General features: G+C 35.7%; 1 protein-coding gene across 2 annotated transcripts; it reads right to left on the bottom strand.

Moving 5' to 3' along the window:
* Positions 1–10,900: 10,900 nt before the first annotated feature.
* Positions 10,901–14,474, bottom strand: LOC131634166 (alpha,alpha-trehalose-phosphate synthase [UDP-forming] 5-like). 2 transcript variants are annotated; one of them, XM_058904822.1, is made up of 4 exons: positions 14,197–14,474; positions 11,932–13,953; positions 11,567–11,840; positions 10,901–11,339 (listed from the first exon to the last, which is right to left on the bottom strand). In XM_058904822.1, exons 2-4 carry the CDS (start codon positions 13,920–13,922, stop codon positions 11,034–11,036), a joined length of 2,571 nt encoding a protein of 856 aa, XP_058760805.1. In that variant the 5' UTR covers positions 13,923–13,953; positions 14,197–14,474; the 3' UTR covers positions 10,901–11,033. The 2 variants fall into 2 exon arrangements, with proteins under 2 accessions (XP_058760805.1, XP_058760804.1); XM_058904821.1 differs by having other exon boundaries at positions 14,271–14,474.
* Positions 14,475–18,487: the final 4,013 nt, after the last annotated feature.

Genomic DNA, 18,487 nt, shown 5'->3' with positions numbered 1-18,487 from the left:
CGCGGGAATTATGTTCATCGAAATCGTGTTGTCAAATAAAGCTTTAAACCCTAGTCTCAAAATTTCATAAGAGTTTCGTGAAATCGAAAACCATGAGTTATGCGGGAATCGTGTTCATCGAAATCCCGTAGTCAAATAAAGCATTAAACCCTAGTCTTAAAAATTCATCAGAGTTTCGTGAAATCCAAAACAATGAGTTACGCGGGAATCGTGTTTATCGAAATCGCGTAGTCAAATAAATCTTTAAACCCTAGTCTCAAAATTTCACTAGAGTTTCGTGAAATCGAAAACCAAGAGTTTCGCAGAAATCGTGTTCATCGAAATAACGTAGTCAACTAAACATTTAAACCATAGTTTCAAAATTTCATCAGAGTTTCGTGAAATCGAAAACCATGAGTTATGCGGGAATCGTGTTCATCGAAATTGCGTAGTCAAATAAAGCTTTAAACCCTAGTCTCAAAGTTTCATCATATTTTCGTGAAATTGAAAACCATGAGTAACGCTAGAATCATGTTCATCGAAATCGGGTAGTCAAATAAAGCTTTAAACCCTAGTCTCAAAATATCATCAGAGTTTAGTGAAATCGAAAACCGTGACTTACGCGGAAATTTAGTTCATCGAAATCGCGTAATCAAACTAACCTTTAAACCCTAGTCTTAAAATTTCATCAGAGTTTCGTGACATTGAAAACCATGAGTTACGCGGGAATCGTCTTCATCGAAATCCCCTAGTCAAATAAACCTTTAAACCTTTGTCTCGAAATTTCATCAAACTTCTGTGAAATTGAAAACCATGAGTTACGCGGGAATCATGTTCATAGAACTCGTGTAGTCAAATAAAGCTTTAAACCTTAGTCTCAAAATTTTCATCAGAGTTTCGTGAAATCAAAAACCATGAGTTACGCTGGAATCGTGTTCATCGAAATCGCATAGTCAAATAAAGCTTTAAACCTAAGTTACAAAATTTCATTAGAGTTTCGTGAAATTGAAAACCATGAGTTACGCGAAAGTCATTTTCATTGAAATCGCGTAATCGAATAAAGCTTTAAACATTAGTCTCAAAATTTCAACAGAGTTTCGTGAAATCAAAAACCATGAGTTACGCGGAAATCGTGTTCATCGAAATCGTGTAGTCAAATAAACCTTTAAACCCTAATGTCAAAATTTCATCAGTGTTTTGTGAAATCGTAAACCATGAGTTACGCGGGAGTCGTGTTCATCGAAGTCGCATAGTCAAATAAACCTTTCGACCGTAGTCTCAAAATTTCATCAGATTTTCGTGAAATCCAAAACCATGAGTTACACGGGAATCGTGTTCATCGAAATCGCGTAGTCAAATAAAGCTTTAAACCCTAGTCTCAAAATTTTACCAGAGTTTCGTGAAATCGAAAACCATGAGTTACGCGGGAGTCGAGTTCATCGAAATCGTGTAGTCAAGTAAACCTTTAAACCCTAGTCTCAAAATTTCATCAGAGTTTCGTGAAATCAAAAACCATGAGTTACACGGGAATCGTGTTCATCGAAATCGCATAGTCAAATAAACCTTTAAATTGTAGTCTAAAAATTTCATCAGAATTTCGTGAAATCCAAAACCATGAGTTACACAGGAATAGTTTTCATCGAAATCGTGTAGTCAAATAAAGCTTTAAAGCCTAGTCTCAAAATTTCACCAGAGTTTCGTGAAATCAAAAAACCTTGAGTTACGCGGGAATCGTGTTTATCGAAATCGCGTAGTCAAATAAACCTTTAAACCCTAGTCTCAAATTTTCATCAGTGTTTCGTGAAATCGAAAACCATGAGTTACGCGGGAATCGTGTTTATCAAAATCGCGTAGTCAAATAAAGCTTTAAACCCTAGTCTCAAAATTTTATCAGAGTTTCGTGAAATCGAAAACCATGAGTTACACGGGAATCGTGTTCATCTAAATCGCATAGTTAAATAAACCTTTAAACCCTAGTCTCAAAATTTCATCAGTGTTTCGTGAAATCGAAAACCATGAGTTACGCAGGAATCGTGTTCATCGAAATCGCATAGTCAAATAAACCTTTAAACCGTAGTCCCAAAAATTCATCATAGTTTCGTGAAATCGAAAACCATGAGTTACACGGGAATCGTATTCATCGAAATCGCGTAGTCAAATAAAGTTTTAAACCCTAGTCTCAAAATTTCACCAGAGTTTCCTGAAATCGAAAACCATGAGTTACACGGGAATCGTGTTCATCGGAATCGTGTAGTCAAATAATCCTTTAAACCCTAGTCTCAAAATTTCATCAGAGTTTTGTGAAATCGAAAATCATGAGTTACGCGGGAATTGTGTTTATCAAAATCGCGTAGTCAAATAAATCTTTAAACCCTTGTCTTAAAATTTCATCAGAGTTTTATGAAATCGAAAACCATGAGTTACGCGTGAATCGTGTTCATCGAAATCGCGTAGTCAAATAAAGCTTTAAACCCTAGTGTCAAAGTTTCATCAGAGTTTCGTGAAATAGAAAACCATGAGTTACGAGGGAATCGTGCTCATCAAAATCGCATAGTCAAATAAAGCTTTAAACCCTAGTCTCAAAATTTCATCAGAGTTTCGTGAAATCGAAAACCATGAGTTACACGGGAATCGTGTTTTTCGAAATCGCATAGTCAAATAATGCTTTAAACCCTAGTCTCAGAATTTCATCAGAGTTTCGTGAAATAAAAAACCATGAGTTAAGCGGGAATCGTGTTCATCGTCTTTTCATTGCTTTCCCTCAATGCAAACTGTAACACCCCTTTTCTAACCCCAAATATATCATACAATCAAACAGAGTAAGCATGCATAAAGGAAAAAGGGCGCCACATGTTGATTTTCACCAAAACGAAAATCCCAAAACAACATACATGCAACATCCATAATACGCAAAGATCATATTGTAACACAATTATAACCTCATGTTCTCATACATTATGCATAAACGCTTGCAGAAAACAATTCGAATTGCTATTAAGGATTTCAGTGAATATATCCCATACTATATTCATCTACCAAATTCAAATAACATCAATATCTTTGTTACTTGAACATTACAATTCTAGGCTACAACGGCCTTTAATCAACATATCCAAAAGTTATCACATACATCCAATATTCAATAAAACATAGAAAATAGCAATATTCAAACATGAACATAAGTCTAAGAAAACCCCCAAGTGTTACATGATCAGAGCATATGACTCTCTACCTAATCAAAACGAAACCTCGGAGCTCTTCGGCTAAGCCACGAATCAAGCAACTACTCTTCTGAACCTGCACGTTACCAACCAAGGGTAACATTCAAACAGAAGGGTGAGAATTCAAATTCTAAATAGAAAATATAATAATGGGAAATGAAAAATACAATAAGAATACATTTCAAGAATTCATCTCTCTTCCCATAAACATGCATCATATGCAATTAATCAAGATTCACATGTTGATGTCATACAACATAGCTCACTCAATTCTAAGTGATCAAACATGATTCGCATATCCACATATATATATATATACATATATCATTAATACATATAAATTCATATCTATATCACATGTGTTCCAAATCACATATATCACATTCATAACACAACAACAATTCATATCAAATGAATCACCAAATCCACATATATGCATATCCATCTACATCATTCCACACAATTCATATCACATAACTCACACCAACAATAACATTTCACACCGACACGTGCAACTCGAGTGTGACTCAATGCGATATGCATGTGGATCCCTCCGTTATCATTTTCGGTCATGCCGATTGCCACTCTCTACGGACAAGATAACCACCTCAAAGCCCCATACTCGTTAAGCTTTCAAACCCCATACTCGTTAGGTTTGGGACAAGTAAATAACCTTCGCGAGATTACCCAACATTGCCACTTTCAAATACTCATGCTTGTGTACGTGTGCAACAAAACAAGACTCATGCATTTAAGACGATCTCTCTATCTCTTAAACTACACAATCACATCTTTACAACTTTGCACAACATTACACAACATGACTTCTCTTCCAAACAATGCATCAACTAACACATAATAATCAATCACATGTATTCAAGTATAGCATTATCATTTATTCAATCCACATCTCGATACATACACATTTAAATGATCATTATCAACAAGATACATTCAAATAGTACATATAAATGTATATTTATATTCATTCCAACATATCATGGATATCACATCACTTAACACATATATGAATATTAACCACAAGTCTTAATTCATAATACACACATAAGTAATCACATGTTATCCATATATTAACATCCAATTTAAACTATTCCACATCAACTAGCATTTAGAATTCAATCACATAATTCACGGTTATCATATCACATAATACATCCATGAACATTGATCATGCACAATTCATCCATAACATACACATATAGGTAAATGTTATTCTCAATTATCATCATAATTAATAAAACAAGTGTCAATCCATTCTATTCTATCATATAGACAATCTCATTAGCTTCCTAACGCTTCGAACGCCGCATAAAACGGAGTTACGGATCAAAAGTTATGATATTTCAAAGTTTGGAAAATTCTGCCTACAGCAGGGTCCGCTCAGCGGCCATCTAGCGGGCTTTACAGTAACTTTCAGTCTTCGCAGCTCCGCTTAGCGGCCAGAGTCCCCGCTTAGCGGCTGTGCGATTATGCAGAAAAACTCAGCAACATACAGAACTGCGAAATCACACACCCACCACTCCAAATCACTTCCAAACATCAATAAACATCAAATACAACCAGTATTCATCATTATTGAACAACATATATCATCAAAATCATGTTTAATCATGTAAATCCATAGAAATAGCATAGAAATTAGGGTTCATACATTTCTCATGAAATAGCAAAGAATGAAGAGATTCACACAACACAAACATTACCCAATCATAGATTCTACAAGAACTTGTATTCAAACCCTTACCTCTAACTCTTAAATCCACCCTCTTCAAGAAATCTACAATTCCTCTTCTCTTGTTCTTTCTCCTCTCTTCTCTTCTTTCTCTTCTTTTCCCCAAATTGTGTTATCTCTAAAACCCTAGTTTTCCTCTTCTTACTATCTTTCTCTTAATGGGCTTAGTTATGTTATTACCCACCCATCCAATTATTAATTAGGCCCAATACATAGTATACTACTAATAACCTAATTAAGCCATAAAACACAAATATGCCTATAATTAGATATTTCAATTAATTAGTAATACCACATAATAATTAAATAAACAATTAATTAATAAAACACAAATAAGCTAATAAATAAAATATCTAATAAAATCGGGCTGTTACACAAACGGTTTCAACCACTATGTCCATGCTCAGCTATGGGCTCTGACATATTGTTACTGAACTGGAACTGTATGGTGGAACCACTTGAGAACCGGTTTATTACCCATGGAACTTGGCCAACTGAGTTACACGATCAAGATCTTCCAAGAAATCGTCCAGTAGCTGCACCGGAAGCACATTTGTTCTACCCGCCTGAATCCCGGGTAACGATTTCAATCTATTTCAATCCATTTGAGAATGAATATGGTAAAATATTGTTTATATAGTTTAATTTTTAATTAATTTTCAAATATCTAGATTCCACACTATTTGGAAGAATCAATGAGAATTCAACGGGGTAGTATTGTGATGCAAAACCGACAGTTCTGGGAGCGGGAGTGGCATGTTCATGGAGCATGCTCAAACTTAAATTATGTTGAGTATATACACTTTGTGTTAGAGACCCACATTATGCTGGATTTTTTCGAGCTTTGGCATCTAGGTATATTTTTCCCAGGGATTAACTCCAACTCCCAAGAATATATTATTACAAAGAGCAGATCAAACGTGTAATTACAACTTATTTACGTAATCGTGTACTAAATATCGGACCAGTAGAACTGGAGTTGAATTGTTTAGGCCCTTCATATGACCAACACTTTTTCCAAGCTAAAATCTGCATGGCGCGAAATAAAGTTCAATGGATCAGTTGTCCACAACGACCACGGGGAAATTGCGGGGAAAAATTTAGATACCTCACCTATAGGTCACGACAAAGTAAGAAACTTAAGCTTTGGAGTGTTGCAACGACAGTGCGGAGTACTCACCAAGCATTTACTAATGTGCTTGTTGATTATCAACCGAACCAGGTTCATTTTTTAATTTTCATAATTACTTACCGAAGCAAATATTCAAAATAATATTGATCAATCTATTATTAGAGGTGCTTGAAACATCTCGAGTACCGATTATTGTAGCACTTGCAGAGGATAAACGATGGAGAGTTTAGCTTGCATTGGGTGCTCTTTGCTCAATCGTTATAAGGTTTGTTTCTTCACATACTTGCTAGTATGGTTATGGTAGAATTTTAAAAAATAACAATTAACCAACGTTTAGTATAATATGTCACATTTTTTAATGTTTAATAAAGGCACCAAACAGAAAAGTGTCGTACTCATATGCAACACTCTCTTCAATGTTTACAAATAAAACTCTTTCATGTAGACTTTTAATCAAAAATATGAAGAGCACCAACATATGTTGCAGCAGGTGGCTGTGAGGGTCAATGACAATAGTATATTTTCGCATCACTAGTTATTGTAAACGTTATTGTTTTCCCTTTCAAGACTTCCAAAATGCGTAGGTTATTGTTCTCGTCATATTGCACAATTTTTGCAGCTTGCGAAGGCAAAACAATTCCACAGCGCACTACTGTCTGAAAAGCAAGATTTAGCAGTTGCACTTAATCGCATTAATTCTTTGATAGAAATTTCAAAGAAAAAGCTTGCAAGTACTGTAGAAAAGGTTATGTTTCCCCTGTTGCTTAGCTACTTGTATATTTTATTTTGATATTTTTCAAAAACAACTTTGCTGTCACTTACTATTATAAATAATTATGAATCCAACAGATAGAATGTCTTCTATCCGAAGCTGCTAAATATCCTCAAGAGTAAAAACACCTCGCAGCCGCCTTAGAGTTTGCTTGGAGGGAATTGGCTGAGACCGCAGTACAACAACTTGTGGAAGAAATAAGATTTTGCAAGAGCGTGATCAAGTGTACTGTCTGTTCTGACCGCCCAAAAGAGGTAAAAACAGGCCAACTTATGCAACTGTAGTTTATGCTTGTTAAATTAAGTTGGGAGTTTGATCTGCATTGTGATTTTAAAGTGCTATAATCTATTTTGCAGTCCATGCATATACAAAGAAATCTTGAACTCCGACACCGCAAATGTCCTGCCTGTGGAACAGCATTTGGACTCACAATACACTCATATAAGGAATACCGGAATACCCTGTATTATACAAAGATTCTTATCCCACTAGCAATATTCTTGCACTTGTTTTGTGTATGATTCAAATTCTTGCAATTGTTTTCGGATTATAAACCATTGTACATCATTTTTAGAGCTCTATAGAACATGTATAGAAAACTGAGTTTGACAAAAAAGGTATATAATTCAAATCTGACTATTAACATAATATTTCAAATGATTGTTGAAGAGGATTTAATAGTTAAGAGAAACATTTTTTTTCTTTATAGATTTTAAGTTTGAACTTTGGAGTTTGTATGGATTTCAATTTAATGGGTTTGGTGTTTATGAGTTTCAAAATTATGGTTTTCATTATGAGAGGAGTCATTTGTGGAGATATCACACTAAGGTATAATGTATGAACTGGGAGCACAATTATTAATGTCATGTAGATTTTTTTAATTGAGTCAGTTATGGGTTCAATAGTATACTCAATAGAAGATCGAGAGAATGAGGATAAAGGTTACTTTCAGGAACCAAGCTGTTAATGTCATCGTGCATAGTAGGTTCAGAGTTTAAAGAAATGGTTCTGAGATGAGAACTGTGAACATGCCAAGACATGTTGAGACTAGGTATGTAGAACCGACAACCTCAATACTTGGTAGAGTATGTGAGTTGTCCATTTGTGGGGATGTCACACTATTTATCTGATTGATATCGGAGGAAATTTTTCCTCAAACATTCAATGTTCCCACTGAATTCTGCGATGGTACATTCGCTTGTCCTTTTGTGTTTTGGTGGTCATTTTGAGGAGGTGAGACATTTCTTGACGGTGGACGTGTCATTTCTAATAGTTTTTTTACCACTTCTTTAGTGCATACAACCAACAATGTTTCACAAACGAAGAACTGACAATATTGTGTAACAAATACACACTTTTTTTTTTGTAAAGAATCTACTTATGAATTTAATGCACAAATAGGTCCCACTGGGTGTGCCAATTTGTTTACTGTGAAATTTAGTAAATAAGCACTAGTCTTTTAAAAATGGTTACTTGCAGAATCGGTTAGTTGATCCTGGGACATATGTGCATAAATATTTGTGACTTTGTTTAAGTGTTTTGTGTCAAGTGAATTCTATTATGATTTCTACTAAGTTTGAAATGTAATGTTTTGCAGAAAATGAAGGATTTCAACTTCGTCGAAATCTTTGTAAACAATAAGGCAAAAAGATAAAGATAAAATGCAGAAACCAAATTTACTTAAAGTGTAAATAACATGTTGCTTAGGATCATACATTTCGCTCGAATGACTCTTTTCTCTCTTAACGCTAGGATACTTTGAGTTTGTGAGGTTCTGTAATGATTTTGACACACTGAATCCTAACACTGGAACTCCTGTTTATATTAATTAATAGATAAATTCCCTTCAACGGCTTTCGCCCTAGAAGTTGACACGTCTTCGCTGCATGCATTTCGCCCTTGGATTTGTATCCACGTGTACTTTCGGATAAGTCTAAAAAACAGTTATGTTGCTCTTCTTGAAGCTCAACATATTGTTGTCGAAGACATATGACAATCTTTGTCGTCGAAATCTCAGACTGATTATTTCTGAGAAAATGCTAAGTCCATACCTTTACCTCACGCTCGAATGCTTCGACTTCTTTTAAGCTGAAAGGATTGTGTCGAATTGTTCCTTTGACTCTCTAAGTTCTCTTGAGCTCTTCTTTCATATACTGAGGTCACCTAGGTCGAAATTCTAAGCCAACAATACCCGAGCTTGTTTCAATTGAATAAATGCCCGTGTTGCCTCATCGTTCCATAGGAAATTGTCTTTCTTCAAAAAATTGGTTAAATGTTTGGCAATTTTGCCGAAATCCTTCACAAACCTATGATAATAGGTAGTCAGACCTAAAAACCTTCTCAATTGTTTAATGGTATTAAGCAGTGACCAAGAATTCACAACTTGAATTTTGTGAGATTAGTAGAAACACCATCTGAAATGAAATGGCCAAGATATTCTACTTTAGGGAGGACAAATGCACACTTAGGTTTATTTGAAAACAATTAGTTTATAATATTGTTAGAAAAATCAATTGTAAATGGATAAGATGGTCTTCTAAGGACTAATTGCAAACCAACAAATCATTAAGGTTTTGTTTGGGAGTTTGGAGGGGGAGGGAGAAGAGGATATTGAAAAATAAGAAGGATTGTGTGAAAAGAATAAAAATATTTTGGTTGGAGGGTTTATGAGGGTTTATTTTTCTTCATAACACAAAACCCCCCTAATTTGGAGAAACTCAAATTTGTATTGAAGAAGGATTTTTGAAGGTTTCGGAAGGCTTACATAAAATTTTCAAATATCTTTTATGTTGTTATAATATTCAGAAAATTAAAAATATAATAAATAATAAATACTATTTTATGGTTTTATACAAAATCATTTTTTCAAAAAATGTCAAATATTTTTCTATATTTTTTAAAAAATTCGTTTTCGAAAGCCTTCTCTTCCCCTTCATTTTTTAGTCAATTTTTTTTATATATATTTGACATTTTAATTAATATTTTTTAAAAAGATAATATTGAAATAAAATAAAAGTTATCAAATTAGAATTTAACTTTGTCTCAAAAATCTAATAATTCAAAAACTTCATAATTTATATGATATGGTGTTGATTTTATTTGTATAATTATTTTAAGAAATATTTTGCTCACTTGAGCATATAATTGTCAATTAAAATGTTAGATTAAAAAAAATAAAGGGGTAAAAATTGGAATAAGTCTTTAAATCTACTCTTAAAGATAATATAATCCTTCTCATATATAATCGAGTTGACTCATGAACCTAACGAGTTGAAGTATGTATAGTTGAAGTTCAGTTTATTTAGTTAACGAACATAGTTTTTCACTCATATTCAGCTCATATGGTTCACGAACTTAGTTCAACAGTTTAATAGTTAAATTGAATTATGAACTATTTTTTAGTTCTTCAGTTCATTGACAGTCCTACTCTAAATATCAGCGTGTCTGAATGCTTATTTCTAAGAGAGGGGCAAAATTGAATTTTTATAACATTTTTGAGAAATATATGAGGTGTAATCATGTAATATATATCGATCCAGGCCCATTGTGCAAACTACACATACAAAATATCTTTCAGCTTCAATGCAAATCTTTATTTGACAAAAAAATATCTTTTACCAGTTCTGATTTCATTTTATAATTTATTTCATTTTTTAGCACAAGTAGGTTTAGCTAAAAATTATGCATGGAGGAAAAAAAATGTCATTCCACACATATGCACATATTACTTACATGTTACATATGTCAAAGTTATCTAAGATATTCACAAAATATGAATCAAACATAAACATCATGTAAATTGCACGCACAAATACATTTGTAACTTTTGCTTATATAATGCCCCAAAACTATGCATTAAGGAAAAGTAAAGTCATTCCACACACATGAACACTAAATGCATTAAGATCTAATTAAGAATTCTATGCAATATTCATGTTTATAACATTTTATAGTTCTATTATCATCAACGTAATCTCATAGTCTCATTTAAAAATTATTTCTATTGTCTAAATTAACCATCAACACATAGATACAATCTGTAGTAGCAACAATGTTGGAGCATTATAAATAAAAATAGATCTAAAAATACAGCACAAGAAAACCAACCAAGTATTCACACATACTACAATTTAGCCAATGATATTAGTATATGTTTCCTACATAGATTAGAAAAGCTTAATGATGAGCAAACTGAGAAGGACTTCTAGCTGCACTTTGCTCAGAAGCATTGGCAAGTCCCTGCAACATCCTCATAATCTCACTTGTGTCTTCCAAGTAATACTTTGCCTTGCTTGGTTTCTGACCAACAGTACAAGGAAACACGTCAGCAATAGGCGATAGCGATGCCCTTGCACTTGTTATTACTCCAAACATGTCTTCATCCGATCTGTCATCACCAATGCATAGAACGAAATCCGGAATCACTCCCTTTTGTTGCATTGTTATCAGAAGACGTTCCGCTACAATACCCTTACTCACACCCTGCACCAAAAATGTAGCACCAATACTTCAAATTGAAAGCGTGTCCAGTGTTATGATCCGAGTTGTGTGGTTACATTCAAACATTTCTATTTTCTTAAGTTATTCCAGTGTCTACGTGTCAGTGTCAATATCGTGTTTGTGTATGTGCCGGAATTTCATATACAAACTACTTCAACTAAATATAATTGATCTCAATCTAAGCGGAAAGACGGCTTTTTATTACTGACCTGAGGTTTAACTTCCACAATGTTTGGGCCACTTTTAACTGAAACAGGCTCATTGGCGAGAACACTTTCTAGATGATCAAGAAGCTCCTTAGCTTGGCATGAACCGAAATCTCGGTCTGCAAATTCGTAATTCCAAACAAGAGCGCTCTCTTTGGACTCTATGTTAGAACCATCTGTAGTTTCTGTATATAACTGCATAACTGGCTCAGCAATCTGTTTCCAGTCAAAATCAGGCACAGAAACACAAGCTTCCCATTCTTCAGTATGACTCGTCCTGCGAAAAAAGATATAAAACTCGTCAGTTTACAGTCGCCACAAAACATATGCATAAGAAGCATAACACAAGGAAATGTAACATAACATACCTCACGAAATAGCCATGTTCTGCAGCAAGTCCGAGCTTCTCACAAGAAGAAAACCATTCGGTAAGAGTCTTTCTCTCCTTTCCACTTACAAGGAAAACACAATTCTTGGTGTCACTGCACAAGCTGTTCAAGATGGCAACAGATTCAGCATTAGGTGTTGTACTAATTGATCCAGGCTGCACCATAGTACTATCGTAATCCAAAAGAATTGCTCGGTGCTTTGTCCTTTTATAAGCTGAAGCAATATGTTCCACGGATAGTTTTCTAAAGTTTGGATCCAAAGCAATTACTCGAAATCCTAAACCAAAGCCAATTCCCCAGCATCTCCTTCTCAGATGATCCCTACAAGCTCTTTCCAGGTCCTGCAAGAAGCTTCGGGCCCAATATGCAACATCGTGTGTACTAACGTACCTATAATGCTTCTCGTGCCTCATTTGCTTTTCAGACTCCGGGACCATTAATGCAGAATCCATAGCTTCAGCAACAGCATCAATATTCCATGGATTCACACGAATTGCACCACTTAACGACGGAGAGCAACCGATGAACTCAGACACCACCAACATACTCTTCTTATGGATACTCGAGCTTATTCCTAAGATCTCGTCTATTTTCTCATTTCCTTGTCTACAAATGATATACTCATAGGGTATAAGGTTCATCCCATCTCTTACAGCTGTAACAAGACAGCATTCCGCAATTGCATAATAAGCAATCCGCTCGTAACTCTGGAGCGTTGTATCGATCAAGATGACCGGTGTGTATCCAGGCCTTCCGAATGTGTCGTTTATCCTTTTCACTGTTGCATAAGTTTCACACTGTACTTCTTGCACATCCTTTCCGCGGCCTCTAGCAGGGTTTGCGATTTGAACCAGAACAACGTTTCCCCTCTTATCCGCATGTTGTAAAAGCAATTGTTCCATGGCCAAAAGTTTTAAGCTGATTCCTTTGAAGATATCCATGTCATCCACACCAAGCATAACAGTTTGACCTTTGAACCGGTTTCTTAATTCGGCAACCTTGCTTTCTGTCTCGGAAAGATTCATGACCGATTCAAGCTGACCTATATGAATACCAACCGGAAGAATCTTAATGCTAACAGTTCTTCCATAGTACTCGAGACCGATATATCCTCGCTTGGATTGATAAGCAATCCCAAGCATTCTACTACAACAGGAGAGGAAATGTCTAGCATAGTCAAAAGTATGAAACCCTATAAGGTCAGAATTCAAAAGGGCTCTAAGAAGTTCATCCCTAACCGGAAGCGTTCGGTATATCTCAGAAGACGGAAAAGGACTATGAAGGAAGAATCCTAACCTCGCCCGATTAAATCTCTTTCTCAAAAAAGTTGGCAGAACCATCAAGTGGTAGTCATGAACCCAAACAAAGTCCTCATCAGGGTTAATGACTTCCATCACTTTATCAGCAAAAATCTTGTTGACAGAAACATAAGCCTGCCAAAGGGATCGATCGAATCGACCACCAAGATCAGGCGAAAGCGGAAGCATGTAATGAAACAAAGGCCAAAGATGCTGCTTACAAAAACCATGATAGAATTTAGTAAAAAGCTCAGGAGGGAGAAAAGTCGGTACACACTTGAAATTATCAAGCAAGTATTGAGCAACATCATCTTGCTCAACTGGATCAATCTCTTCTTTAAGACAACCAATATAGATCGTTTCGACATCATCACCAAGACCATCTTTCAGCTGTAAAAGAAGTGAATCCTCATCCCAAGTAAACTCCCACTTACCATTCTCCTCTTTCCTTTGCGCCTTCAAAGGAAGCTGGTTACCAACAATAATCATCCTTTCTTGACAAACAGATGAAGGAGCATCAGAGCCAACACTGGTATTTGTTTCATCATCTAACTCAGACAACACTCCAGCAACAGTTGCAACTCTAGGAAGCCTTTTCTTCTCCCGACCGAAAGACGATGGCGAGCCACATGAAGTAAGATCTAACAAATTGGAATATGACCTTGAAGCCATTTCTCTCAGTCACTCACTCACAGTCACAATCCTACAAAAACACAGTAAACAAAACATCAATTTCACAAATCTGATAATATATCAAACACCATCATCACTCACACAGTCACACACCAAAACTAGCAATGTACAAAAAGTACTTGCATGAATTTGACAGAGTCCAAATACTTTTACCATATTAGAAACTATATTCAGAAAAACACAGATTTAACAATTTGACGAAATCTTATAACATGATAACAGAAATAACAATAATGATATAAATATGAAGTACCAGAGATTAATTGAATGAAGAAACAGAAGAGGAAGAAGAGTATTAGAAGAGGAATGAAAAGGATTGGTAATAACCTTGAATGAATGTTAGTTGGAGAAGCTACATAGACGAAAGAATCTTGTTCTATGTCAAAATCACACTCACAATGGTGTATGTGAAGTGAGAATAACTTTTACTACTTTTTGTCTAGAAAAACAGAAAGGGTTTTTAGTTGATTCATCATAATGATAATTTTTACATTACAAAACCAACCAACAAACGACAAATAGGATGTCTTTGTACAAACAAAACAACTTCAATTCATTCATTTATTCACTCACTCTCTCACTGATGTATGATGACATTATATTACAACATTATAACGGGACAATTCGAACGTCATTTCGACACTGATACGACGACATTGATAACAAATTAAAAATAAATAAATTAAACGTAATTAAATGTGAATACATATGTGTGACATATGGACATAGACACGTCTTTTTTTTGAGATATCGGTAATACATTAGTAGATAGCATTACATTAATTGCTACCAAACCTGACACAGTAAATAAACCCAACTTCCTTAACCATGGTTTGTGTTTTTCTTTAATTAAAGATTAACTTCACTGCTACCACCACTACTGGGTAAAGAGATTCTTTCTCAGAGCGCGTGTGAAACACTGCATGTGTAGTTTATGTTGTGATTGTCCAATTATGAGGGTGCGTGTGTTTCATGCGTGTTCGTTTGGTTTTTAATAGAAAAAGGGTTTTACTTCTTAAACTGTGTTTTTAGAGAAGATTAAGGAGTGGTATGATTATGATATTGTTAAGTAGACAGAGGCAGCGCCTGAGAGTTTGCTGTTGGGTTACGCGGAGTGTCGGTCAATCAAAATGGAACAAGTGTCCGGTGGATTCTGAAGCTTGCTTGTCTTATTTGTTGGTGGAGTTTGCTTGTGGGTTTAATGAACTACTTTCCTCTTAATTTTTAACTAGCCGTTTGTTTTAATTTTAAAATATTTTTTTAAATTTTTAAAATAATTTTTTTAAAACTGAATATTAAAATTTTCTTAATTTATTTTTTATAAAGTAAAAAATTGTTTCGTTTTAGGATTAAAAATAAAGTAATGATCAATGGTAACAATGGATCTAAGCATCCGATGCGGCAAAAAGTGGGTTGACTCCATTGGGATTGACCTGTAAAGTTATCACTTCAACGTTCAAGTTAATATGTGAGAGAGAAAAGTAAATTGAAATTGAGTTTGAAACTTCGTACATGAATTGGCGCCTCTTCTATATATAGTAAAGAGAAAACAACAAATTTGTTATTTGACAAGTGTGGATTATGAAGAATCGTTGGATGCACTTAAAGCTCGGATTCCCTGTGATCATCAGTAGGATAGTTCTCATGTGCTGAGAAGTTTTTGAAAGGATTGTAGTTCTTTCAGAGTGGTCAATCAGGATCAATTTGGTCAACCTGGAACAATTGTCCTCCAAGCTCTTGTCTACGCGTGGCGAGGCAAGGGTTTGTCGCACTAGCCTCAGTTTCTGGTCGCTCACTCATTACTGTTGGAAAGTTAAAGTGAATATTTCTGTTTCTTTGGCATTCACACATTTACTTTTTAATACTTCAAACGTCTTTTCGGAGGTATCATCATTATGACCCTCGAGAATTGAAAAACTTGAGTGTTGTGTGCGAGTGATTTGACATGTTCGATAGAGTCTACTTCTTTTGCATGCTAGTGTACAATTCTTGAAGAGTTAGAGTTGCATTTCTTTGAGTCATTTTCCTAGTTTGTGGTTATCCTCCTTTATTTTAGTATTTTGCTTTCTTGCATGTGGTGTATCTATGTGATCTAGAGTGTCGATCTTTTGATTTCGTGCGAACTTACGTGATTTTCCTTCAAATCTTATTGGACGTTACTAGGTTCAATTTTGGCCAAGGTTCGGTTCCCCTGCGCCCTAGGTGAAAACCTGGTCCGAGGTAGACGTTTGGCCAATCCATTGTGACCTCTAGAGTAACTAGCTTCCAAAGGGGATGGACTGTTATTGCTTGTGGGGATTTGTTTGTTGTAGTCGCACGAGCCAAGTGTCTACGATAACACACCCAATAATGGAGAATTGATTGTTGTAGCCGCACAAGCGAGGGGTTTGTGACAACACCCATAAACTTCTTAGTGTGTGCTTTATGTTGTGGGAAATTAATTGATGTAGTCACACGAGCAAAGGGTCAGCGACAACACCCTGAACTTATTAGTATCAGGCTTCGATCTCGTCAGTCGTACCCCTGGCTCATTTTTAATACACACAGTCATAGAGAAACGAGTCTTTTAGAAATTTTCATATTTCATTCATAATTGAGGATTGCTCATGTTCCAAAGGAGAGTGATTGTACAAACATAACATTTAGTAAAAATAGGAAGGAAAACATAACTTGGTGGGCTAGTCGCCTCTTATTCTTCCTATTTGCTTTGTTGTAGCTTAGCCACATCTAGGTTGGTGAATGCTCATGCTTTGTGTGACACCCGAGGACGAAGACGGGGGAGAGTGGTCTCATGTAACACTCGAGGCCGCAGAGGACGAAGAGTGGTCATCAAATTCACATCGGAATGAGATGGATCCTAAGACTATACAGAGATAGAACTGCATAGTTGAAGGAAGGCTTATAAGGATTGATTGGTACTACTTATACCAACAAGATGCATCTTCTTTTCGGTAGCCTAACAGATAAGAACTTCATAGTTAAACATGCTTGACTTGGAGTAGTATTTAGATGGGCAACCTTCTATGAAGTTTCTCGGAAAACGTGTGAGTAAGGATTAAACATGCTGAAAAGACCCGTGTTGGTTTTTGGATTCAGTCAGTAATCTTGAAAGCAGTCTAGGGCGTTATACATTGGAGTTGACCGATTAGGGACACCATGTTGATTTCCATGGTTGTGCCCTCTCCTTGATATTGTTAGATCCCTTGATAAATTCTTTTTCCCCATTCAAGATTGGCATTGATGATGGCTAATTCCCTATTGTTAGAACAAGATTTGTTCTGATCAATTATCTTAGTTTTGATGATAACAATAATATGAATTTTGCTTAAGATAATATGGTACTCTAATCCAATGTAATTTCCCTTTCAGGAAATATATAAAGAGTACGCATAATTCAGCGCTCAGAAGTTGTGTCTCAAATGGTTCAGCATGCAACATCAGAACATGGTCTGGCAAGACATCAGAAGATGGTCGAAGCAGAATCAGAACATGGGTCTATGGAAGCATCAGAAGAACATGAGATCAGAAGCACTGAAGATCAGAAGATGGTATCACGCTCAGAAGCACTTCAAGGTCAGAAGATCAGAAGATGCTATGCACCAAGCTGTTTGACTCTGATGATATTCAAACGTCGTATTCACAAACATCAGATCAGAAGGAAGTACACGTGGCAGACTACGCTGACTGACAAAAGGAACGTTAAAGCTACTAAAGGCAACGTCAGTAGACACAGCGTGAACAAGGCTCGAGGTAGTTGACAAAAGCGTATAACATTAAATGCAATGCTGTACGGAACACGCAAAGCATTAAATGCACTCAACGGTCATCTTCTCAACGCCTATAAATATGAAGTTCTGATGAGAAGCAAGGTTACCAATTCTTAACAACTCTGAACGAAAATAAACTTGCTGAAACGCTATTCAATCAAAGCTCAGAATCTTCATCAACTCACTACATTGCTGTTGTAATATCTTAGTGAGATTAAGCTTAAACTGTAAGAGAAATATCACAGTTTGTGATTATAGCTTTTAAGAAGCATTTGTAAACTCTTGAATAGATTACATTAAGTTGTAAGGAACTAGAGTGATCGTGTGATCAGTATACTCTAGGAAGTCTTGGCAGTTGGCTGAGCAGTTTGTAACTAGAGTGATCAGGTTGATCAGTAGACTCTAGAAAAGTCTTAGAGGGTATCTAAGCAGTGTTCCTGGAGTGATCAAGTTGTGATCTGTAGACTCTGGAAGACTTAGTCGTGGACTAAGTGGAAAACCATTGTAATCCGTGCGATTAGTGGATTAAATCCTCAGGTTGAGGTAAATCATCTCTGCGGGGGTGGACTGGAGTAGCTTCGTTAACAGCGAACCAGGATAAAAATAATTGTGCACTTTATTTTTATTGTCCAAGTTTTAAAGTCACACTTATTCAATCCCCCCCTTTCTAAGTGTTTTTCTATCCTTCAATTGGCATCAGAGCGCCGGTTCTAAGGTGCAAGCACTTAACCGTGTTTAGAAAAGATTCAGGAAGAGAAAAACGCTTCAGTAAAAGAT

Source organism: Vicia villosa, unplaced genomic scaffold (assembly GCF_029867415.1).
Source record: "Vicia villosa cultivar HV-30 ecotype Madison, WI unplaced genomic scaffold, Vvil1.0 ctg.001245F_1_1, whole genome shotgun sequence".
NCBI lineage: Eukaryota > Viridiplantae > Streptophyta > Magnoliopsida > Fabales > Fabaceae > Vicia > Vicia villosa.
Note: the sequence above shows the minus strand (reverse complement) of the source record. Positions and strands in the feature narration are given on the sequence as shown.

Bases quoted from the DNA above. Each gene is read 5' to 3' on its own strand.
- LOC131634166 (XM_058904822.1), bottom strand. From the start codon at position 13,922: ATGGCTTCAAGGTCATATTCCAATTTGTTAGATCTTACTTCATGTGGC. The intron at 11,841-11,931 runs GTATGTTATGTT...CTTTTTTCGCAG, and splicing joins GAACATGGCTATTTCGTGAG to GACGAGTCATACTGAAGAAT. The intron at 11,340-11,566 runs GTCAGTAATAAA...TTTTTGGTGCAG, and splicing joins TTGTGGAAGTTAAACCTCAG to GGTGTGAGTAAGGGTATTGT.